The following is a 9,801-nucleotide window of genomic DNA, read 5'->3' on the forward strand; positions in this document are numbered from 1 at the left end:
CCACCTCCTGAGCCAGACAGACCTCCTGGGTTTGAATATTAAGGTTGTGACTTCATCCATCTTGTGTTCGTTCCTGACTCTACCTCCTGGTAAGATAGAAACAAGACATAGCACATGTCACCAGAACCAAGTGAATCACTAATCCCAGGGACCTAGAACTAGGCTTGACAATAGGAAGCGCTGGATGTTAGGAGTGGACTGTAAAAAGTTCGATTTCAATCCTGTGGGTATTTCTGAAGCCTTACTGTGTACTCTGCATTGAGACCCCAATATGGGTCCAGACATCTGGATGACAGCAGGACCAGTAAGTAGCCTTATCTGCCAGAAAATTTCCAAAGTTACCCAGAGGAGACATCAACCCAGAGCCTGGACCAAGGTGTCCCCTCCCTCCCTGTACTGTGATTGTGTGTAGCCCACTCCCAAGAGAAAATGGTGCTCACGCAGCAGATTAATAAAAGCCTGGAGGCAAAAGGAAAAAAGTGGGAAGTGGTTAAGTGAAGGATTTGTTGGCAATACAAGAAGGAGGTTTTTGTTTGTTTTGAGACAAGAGTCTCATTAGGGAGTCCTGGCTGACCTGGAACTCACCACGTAGACCAGGCTGGCCTTAAATTCACAGAGATCCACCTACTGGGATTAAAAGCACGTGCGAACACTCTAGCAAAAGAAAGGACTTTTTTGCAGAGGCTAATAAGCATTCTTACTGGGGCAGGGTAGAGCAGAAAGAGTGGGGAACCCAGAGCCTTCCTGGGTGACCTGGGCTGGCTGGGGGTCTGACACAGGCAACCCAGCCTCTCCTAGCATCATCTCCTCTTGAGACCGCCGACCAGACCTAAACGATCGCGGGAAGAATAAAAGTAGACGGGCAAAAAAAAAAAAAAAAAAAAAAAAAAGGAAGCTTTAGGGAAAACAGCCTTTATTCGCCACCCTCCTGACTACACACCCAGGGCAACTCCAGAAGGAAGCAGCCAGGCCGCTAGGCGCCGGGTGGGCGTGGAGGTGGGCGGCGTCCGACGTCCCCACGTGTCCCGAAGGCAGGCGACCCCGTGAAGGCCCAGCAGCGGGGAAGTCGCCGCCTCAGGATGTTGGGGATCCTCAAGGTCTCTGAGATTCCGGCTCTTACCTTCGCGATCCTGCGGGGCGTGCCTCTGAGGTGACCAGGGCTGAACGGAGTTGCTGTCCCCGCAGTGAGCCAGAGTGCGAAGGGTTAACCTACCTGGGCCGCCGCCCCTGCGGCCCCTCCTCCAGCCGCAGGGAAAAAGAAAGTCTCAGCGGGGGCGCGGCTCGGCCTCGTCCCGCCGTCCCCAGCCGCGGCGCCCAGAGCTGTGATCCGTGCGCTCCGCTCAGCTGCCCTGGACCGGGCCGCCATGTCTCTGTGGTGAGTCGGGGTCCCGGTGGGGCACAGGGTACCTCCGAGATTCACCTCCTCCCGTGACCGCAGACCGCAAGGGATGCACGCTGGGTGTCCTGGGACCGACCCCAGTTTCCCTGGGCAGCGAGGGTGGCGGGAGATGCGGAGCAGGGAGCAGCGCCGGAGCGGCAGGTGGGATGTGGGAGATGCGGGACTCTCGCTTGGCTCCCCGGCCGCGACTCGGGCAGCCTGTATGCAAGGTCTCTCCGGCCTTGGGATCTCACTAGCAGACACACACACACCTGACCCCTTCGGTTCCTCTTTCCTCCTGTGGCCTCTTCTCTGGACCGCCTCGACCCTTCTCCCTCCCTGGCTTTGCTCTTACAAATGGAGTGAACTGGTATGTGCGAGCCAGGGCTCTGGGGCTGGTCCTTACCCGGACTCTGAAGCTGCGGCGTGGAGCTTCTTTAGAACCCTAAGGACTGGAACTGGGTTCAGAATCCTCTGCTCCGGTTCCCAGCAGTGTACCTAAGTCATTTTTCTGTCTTTCTCTCTCCTTCCAACTTGATGGTCAGGAAGTCATGAGGCTCTTGGGGAAAGCTCGCTGAATGTGGGGAGGAGGACTCAACATTCACTCACCCTGCGCCTCCGCAGGCTTAAAACCTGGGGTTGCCGGGCAGTGGTGGTGCACGCCTTTAATCCCAGCACTTGGGAGGCAGAGGCAGGCAGATTTCTGAGTTCGAGGCCAGCCTGGTCTAGAGAGTGAGTTCCAGGATAGCCAGGGCTATACAGAGAAACCGTGTCTCGGAAAAAAAAGAAAAAAGAAAACCTGGGATTATCTCTACCTGCTTCGTGGCTCCCTGGCTCTTGTATCTCCCCGCCTGGGGGAGAGCCATCTCTCTGCTGCCCCAGCGCTGGAAGGTCATGAGTCTCCCAGTGTGAGCTAAGGAGAGAAGGTTCTCAGGGAAAGGGGCACAGGCTGGATCGTTCCTGAGAAGAGCTAGGATTTCTGCCTATGAAAAGGGCGTGGTGGGATTACCTGACCAGGAAGGGTCCCCGGAAAGTGGGTTTCCTTCCCAGGGATGAAGGGCTAGGCACCTCGCTGCTCCATGTGCTCCATAAAGGTAGGCGTAAGGAGTCTGATGGGATTTGTCCACTCCCTTCCCGGCCTCCCATAAAGAGTGAGAATGGCTGTTGAGTCGGTGGGGGCTGCTAAGCCAGAACCCACTCCCCACTGCACTCCACAAGGAGACTCCCCAAAAGCTGCAATAAGGATACTGTCTTTTCCCCTTAGAGTGACTTGTTCAAAGTCACCTGGTGATACTGCTGTCCACTATTTATGTGAAGAACTAAAAATGAAAACCAGAGCACAGGGGGTGGACAGAGGTCTCTTTTCCTGGCAAAATGACAGCATTTCACTGAGTTCATCCCTGGTATTTATCCTGTGCCTTGTCCCATTTTGGGGGAACTTGAGGGGTTAAATGGCCCCCTTCCCAAAATTGTTGGGTTTGGGATCCCAGTAACTAATTCTACAGTGCTTCTTGAGTTGGGCAGTTAGCAGGAGAGAAGCAGGATCCTCTGACCGTCCAGGAAGTAGAGGCCACTGGTCCATCTGTGGGCCCCTAATCCTCAGGAGGAGGATGAGTGCCACCTCACCCTCTTCTCTGCTGCTCCCCCTAGGAAGAAAACCCTCTACAAAAGTGTATGCCTGGCTCTGGCCCTCCTTGTGGCTGTCACTGTATTCCAGCGCAGTGTGACCCCTGGTCAATTCCTTCAGGATCCTCTACCACCCACACTGGGGCCACCCAAAACTGGAAATCTGGTCAACAGCTTCTGGAAGAGTCCAAAGGATGTAGCAGCTCCCACCCCCACAGTTCCTCGGAGACCCCAGGTCTGGGATGTGATTACCACTAACTGTTCTATCAACATCAACCTGACCCATCAGTCCTGGTTCCAGAGTCTGGAGCCACACTTCCGACAGTTCCTGGCCTACCGGCACTGCCGTTATTTCCCCATGTTGCTGAACCACCCAGAGAAGTGTGACAGCGATGTCTATCTGCTGGTGGTAGTCAAGTCAGTCATTACACAGCATGACCGCAGAGAGGTCATTCGTCAGACCTGGGGCCATGAATGGGAGTCAGCAGGTCGGGGCAGGGGCGCCGTGCGGACTCTCTTCCTGCTCGGTACAGCCTCCAAGCAAGAGGAGCGAACCCACTACCAACAGCTGCTGGCCTATGAGGACCGTCTCTATGGTGACATCCTACAATGGGACTTCCTTGACAGCTTCTTCAACCTGACCCTTAAGGAGATTCACTTCCTTAAGTGGCTTGACATTTACTGTCCCAATGTCCCCTTCATTTTCAAAGGTGACGATGACGTCTTTGTCAACCCCACCAACCTGCTCGAATTTCTGTCTGACCGGCAGCCTCGGGAAAACCTATTTGTAGGTGATGTTCTGAAACATGCTCGGCCCATCCGCAAAAAAGATAACAAATACTATATCCCCTCGGTCATGTATAGCAAGGCCACCTACCCACCCTATGCTGGTGGCGGGGGGTTCCTCATGTCTGGCAGCCTAGCTCGGCAACTCCACCATGCCTGTGACACACTGGAACTCTTCCCTATTGATGACGTCTTCCTGGGCATGTGCTTGGAGTTGCTGGGAGTGAAACCCACAGGCCACGAGGGCTTCAAGACCTTTGGCATCTCTCGAGTCCGAGGTAGCCGAATGAACAAGGAACCGTGCTTCTATCGGTCCATGCTTGTGGTACACAAGCTGCTGCCTGCCGAGCTGCTGGCCATGTGGGATCTGGTGCATAGCAATCTTACCTGTTCTCTCAAGTTCCAGGTGCTCTAATGCTGCTGGGCCACCACTGCATTTGTCCTCGAGTCCTTGGGGTCCTAGGACTGGAGATACATGGCATAGTCTTTGGTCCCCTGCAAGAGGTGAAGGGTTTGGCCCCTCTGTGCCCCTAGGTGTGGTGGGGTACAGAGAGCCAGAGAGGAACTCCCAGAAATTCCCAGAAAGAGGTCCAGGAATTGCCAGAACTTCCCTGACTGGAGGTTATCTGAGGACCTGGATCTCTCCTAGCAGGGCCTCTCTAGTCTGGTAGGAGGCCCCAGTGGCCTCTAAAGGAATTTTGCTCAGGTACCTGAGCTAGACCTGGCCCCAGTGGGTCTGTGGCTGTCTCTTGTCTTCACAGGGAAGTCTCTTTCCTGTGAAATGCCTCTGACTCCCTGAGGGCCAGGCAGCCTTTGCGGGAGCTCAGTCCTGTGCAGGTCCACAGGTGTCCCCTGGTCCACATTCCTGGATCTCCTGAGACTGGAGCTCCACAGGCGATCAGCACAGCCCCAGGCTTGCCTGGAGTCAGCTGCCGAGGCATGGCTCCTAGCTAGGTCTTCTCTTGTCCAGAAGCCTGACTGGCCGCTCTGACTACCTCAGCACTCCTCTAAACCTCAGTGTGGGCTAGCGCCGCACCTCACACCCCTGACACAGAGCAAAAGAGCAGTGCTCCTGGCCCCCAAAGCACAGTGATCCCTAAGCCCAGCCCAAGCCGGGTCTCACTCTTGGCACTTCACCAATACTGACTCCCTGGCCAGAAACTGGCCAGTTAGGCCCTAGATGTAAGATGTTCTTTTATTACTGTGAAATTTTATTTATGAAGAATTGGAAGGGGAAGGAGGCGTCTCCAGGCCTTGGGAGGTGTACCTCTCTTCAGTACGCTTTCCCTCAGCAGCCCCATCTACCGGCTAGCATCTTTACCACTCGCCCCTGCCTTTCAAGTCCCACTCTGAGCCCTCCCCAACTGACACCCCTACTTTTCTGGGGCCTGCCCAGACTATTTTCCCCTGTGAAAGAATGCCACCTCCCACCTCTGCCTGGGGTTACCTGAAAATGATGGAGGCATCTTCTCTATTTTCTCAATAAAACTGGACTGGTTGTTGAAGGTGTCTGAACTAGCTGCTTCCTTGGTCTTGGCTAGTGGGTGTGTAAGACCTCTAGAGGGGCCTTAGAGGAAGGGGGGACTGTGGTGGTGCAAGAAGCCTGGGAGCTCTAACACTCAGCTATCTCAGGTGACCACATGGCCAGCTGAGGCCTTGGCCTAAGTATCAATTAGCAAAGGTCAAGGCGAGAGTTCAGGCCTGAGGCTAGTGTTCTAGTGGGTGCCCTTAGGCAGGGTGTGCAGAGTCTAACCGGCTCCCTGATGTCCTTGTGAAAGCATTGAAGTAGTCTTGGCTGGAAGGAGAGCTTGCCACCACGTGCAGGACTTTTGCCAAAGCTGCTGCTTCCGGAGGAGGAAGGGCAGTTACTGCCAGGACAGGATCTTCTGAGACAGTAGTGAGCAAGCCAGCTGTGTCCAGTTCAGATCCACTATGGGCCCAGCTGCCCCAGTCCAAGTCCTAGGATTGGAAGGGACAGGGCTGCCACCATTTCTCCCTAGCACAGTTCTTCCCACACCTTCCTTTGTTAGCTGGCTGTATTATGTGCAGAGCTCAGTGTAGAACACATGCCTAGTTTGCAGAAGTTAAAAACTTGAAGATTACAACAGTGCAGAGTCCTTTGGAGGCGCCAGCACCTGTTCCCAGAACAGCAGCAGGGGAGCTAGAAGGGCCAGGCAAAAAGCTCAGGTCATCTGTAGCCACATTTAAGGACCAGGCAGAGACATGATTTAATCAAAGGTCCAGGGAGGGAGATGGATGCTTGGTTGTGCAGTTAGATGGCAGACAGGCCTGAATCTCAAGCCTCAGAGGTTTAGAGAAGTGTCTGGAGCTGACCCTGAGGATGGATGGGGCAAGAGATCAGGAGTTCTGAAGCTACTACTTTTGGTTTCCTTTGTCTTTGACTTGGGTCCTATGGACTGGGAACTCAGTGGAAGTAGCCTGTCTACACGGTGGGTTTTGATGACTGGTGGTGTCATCAAGTTAAGACTCAGTGCTTTCTGAGCCTTGCCCACTGAGCCTGAGTGTGTGAGGTTTTGCTTCACTTGGGCCCAAGGCTGGGCAAGCAGGCCACCTTAACTCAGGAGAAGGAAGGCCAAGGAGCCCCTAAGGGGATGTTGTGACATTTCCCATCCCCCAGCACCAGCGCTGACTGAGCTTTGTACCCACTGCTTAAAGGGATAATTCCCTGAGGTAGACTGGAATTTGGGGAGGAGCCACTGTGTGTGTGTGGGGGGGGGGGAGAGACAAAGAGGAGGTTCCCTGCTGAGTTTGTTAACAGATCCCAGTTCTTGGGTCTGGGAAGGGGTAGAAACACACCAGACCCAGAGATACTCAGACAAGAGCCAGTTCAGGCCAGTGGTTCCTAGAACAAAGGAAAGGGGTTACTCTAATAATAACTCTCCAACCATCCCATCCAGGTTATCTGATGGAAGGAAAGGAATCAGAACCAGAATGGGTATTGTCCAGACTTGACTGGTCAGGGGCTAAGCAGTCTCATGCGGTTCACTGATCAGCTGTGACTCTCAGGGTCGGGATATTCTCTAGAGACTGCCTTTATCCTACATCTGAGAGAATGAATGATTGTGGTTCTTAGCTCTAGGCTGTGTGGACCCTGGGTCACTGTTTGAATCTGCGGGGAGAGGACCATCCAAACAGGCAGGATCCTCCCTAGGATCAGATGGGTCTAGCTGTTCCAGGTGGCCCTGTCTGTTTCAAGTTAGGGTGCTCTCTGCAGGCTCTGAACTATGAGAACCCATCGGGTAGTCAAGGGTCCACAACCTGCTAGGCCAACCAGGACAGGCACATATCCCCAAAACTATACTGTGAGATGTTCAGAATGTCCCAGCTGCTGCAGCCCCTACCAGGCCCCCTCTCTCTGTTGCCTTTGGCTTTTTTCAGCCTTCTCTATCCAGACTGTCTCTATAAAGATACTTTTATTGCTGGGATTACTTAAGGAAATAGGCATAAAGATAAAGGTTTTCCTGGAAGATTCAGGCATTGTCACTCATTTCCTAGTTGAGAGGTGTGTCCCATCACCAAGGTTGCATAACAAAAGACAACACGAAAAGTCTTAACAGGTTCCTTCCTGAGGTCAGTCTCCCTCTCCCGTACCCCAGGTTGAACTTGAACTCACAATAACTCAACACCTCCTGGTAGCTGGTGTTTCAGGTGTTAGATAGGAGCTGATGAAGGCTAAGTGGAAATGAAAGGAAGCTGACAAGCATCTCTTGAAGCAGAATTGTTCTTTAATCAGAATGGCTGGAGGACAACCCCTGCGGAAGCAAGACTGTGTGAACATGGCCTGGGGGGGGTTGGGGGATTGTGGGCCAGTAAAGGGGGATTGAGATGGAAAAGTCCAGCTGTAGGTCAGTTCCCCCCACCTACCCCCAGTCTCAAAATGGTAAATACCACCCAGCAGGTGGGTATGTGAATCACCTGATCGGAAGCTCCCACCCGTGCTGTTAGTCAACTCTGCGGCCCAAGTCTCTCAGCCCACCTGAGGCTTTTGGGTAATTAACCCTTCAACAAGCAGGCTCCACCATGTCAGGCTTATTTATGCAGTGCTGAAGGTTAAAGCAGAGGCTTCTTGCCGGCTTAGGCAAGCACTCTACCAACTGAGCTATCTCTCCAGCTCTGTTTAAAAGTTTTCCAGTAAAAGCAAAAAGTTTCTGAAGAGGCAGAACTCAAAAACTAGGGAAGACTTTTTATGACCCAATTGAAATCACACTCAGTGGGGAGACTGAGGAAGGCCTGTCTGCTTGGACTTCTCACCCAACGATCCCTCTCTCTCTCTCTCTCTCTCTCTCTCTCTCTCTCTCCCCCCCCCCCTCCCCCCCTCCCTCCCTCTCTCTCTCTCTCTCTCTCTCTCTAGAACGACAGATAGAACTCGTATCCCCAGGCGAAGATTAGGACCCTCTGAGATGAGTCTCTCCAAATAGAAGGGAACAAAGTGAACTTTCTAAGTTTTATGGTTTATTTTAAGGGAGGAGGGCTTTTCTTTTCCTCTCCTTTAATTCAGGGTGACAAAGGGCCGGCACTTTTTTCTGGGTGGACATAAGTAACAACTGTGGAGTGTAGTCAATATGCCTGGCGCTGGGAACATCTTGCATGTATAAGCTGTATTACTTTGTCTTTAGTTAAAAACAGGTTTCCGTTTCAATGTAAACTCTTTTATGTACCCTCGTCGGGGTGGGAAGTGGGGAACCCAAGCATACCCTCAGCAGGCAATTCCAACTGTTAGCTCTCGCTCCCCACTGGGGCGCTGCTGAGCGGACCTGCGCAGTTCGGGGGCTTCTCAGGCCACGCAGGCTGCGGGGAAGCCTATACTTCAGGCATTTAAGTATCTGTCTCTAACACTCACCGTCACAGCCATCCTTCACCAAAGAGCAATTGGATGTTGGGGACCTGGGTCCAGGGCCTCTGGATGAATTCCATAAACTCTCTCAGGCTCTCTCATACAGTAGCAACTTTCAGGCTTAGGATAGCAATCGGTGTTGGGAGGAGGGTTTCCTTACTAAGGACAGAAGGCTTCAACTGCAAGAAGTTCCTGTCCTCAGCCACCAGCTCTGTATTCAGAGGGGACTTGAAAGGGGGCAAAAGGCCATCCCACTGTTACCCAGAGCTGGGCGGCCTCCTCCAGAAGATTTGCATAACTAAAGGAGACCACTTAAGGAATCCTGCCTTTCACAAAGGAAACCTGTTCCTAGGTGTAGTACCGGGGAGTAGAAGCTTCTGGAATTCCGTTCAACACTATATTCAAAGGAAGAAATGGAGGTCTCAGAAGGATCCCACAGCTATTGTGTGACAGGGATTGACTGGAACCGAATGCTCCCAACCCCCAGTCCATCTCGTCTCCCCCGGCATTCCTCTCCTGTTTTCCTTACAACAACTTAGTGGTAAATGTGTTTGCTTCTTTGTAAAAGCCTACAGCGCAGCAAAAAAAAAGTTAGATTCAATGAGTGATGGCATTTGGGAGAATCTCAGAAGCATAGCACCAAATGAAAAAAAAAATCCAGATAATTATTTAAATATTCTGATGCAAGGATTTTCTGATCCTATAAAGCCCTGGCACTGACTGAAATGTCTGCTGCAAGTCACGTTCACTGTCGGAAGCCTCTTCCTACACTTTTTGTTAAAAAAAAAAAAAAAAAAGTTTTTATGGGAGGGGATGTGTGTGTGTGTGTGTGTGTCAGTGGGGAAATCAGAGGACAGCTTGCAGGAGTAAATTCTTGCCTTTCAGTAGGTAGGTGGGGTCTGGGGATAGAACTCACGTGTCAGGTTAGGCGGGGAGCGCCTTGCTCAGCCATCTGGGCTGGCCCCCCTTTCGCACCACTTTCTAAGTTCATGACTGCAAACTGCCCACTCTCGGGGAGCACTTAGGTTGACTTTTCTCCCTTCTGTGGACAAACCAGTTTTCCTCCGTTTGCAATTCAATTCTTCAGCTCTGTAAAGAATGTGTGCTGTTGAACGGTTCCTCTAACTGCTCACGGCTTCCCCTCGAACCAGAAACT

At 52.5% G+C, this 9,801-nt stretch overlaps 1 protein-coding gene across 1 annotated transcript; it reads left to right on the forward strand.

Moving 5' to 3' along the window:
* The first annotated feature begins 1,067 nt into the window (after positions 1-1,067).
* Positions 1,068-5,295, forward strand: B3gnt7 (UDP-GlcNAc:betaGal beta-1,3-N-acetylglucosaminyltransferase 7). The gene is made up of 2 exons (XM_028789574.1): positions 1,068-1,375; positions 3,029-5,295. The coding sequence occupies exons 1-2, from the start codon at positions 1,365-1,367 to the stop codon at positions 4,203-4,205; spliced, it is 1,188 nt and encodes a 395-aa protein (XP_028645407.1). The 5' UTR covers positions 1,068-1,364; the 3' UTR covers positions 4,206-5,295.
* The last annotated feature ends 4,506 nt before the right edge of the window (positions 5,296-9,801 follow it).

The sequence above is a fragment of the Grammomys surdaster genome, unplaced genomic scaffold (genome assembly GCF_004785775.1).
Source record: "Grammomys surdaster isolate TR1022 unplaced genomic scaffold, NIH_TR_1.0 125846, whole genome shotgun sequence".
NCBI classification, from domain to species: Eukaryota; Metazoa; Chordata; class Mammalia; order Rodentia; family Muridae; genus Grammomys; species Grammomys surdaster.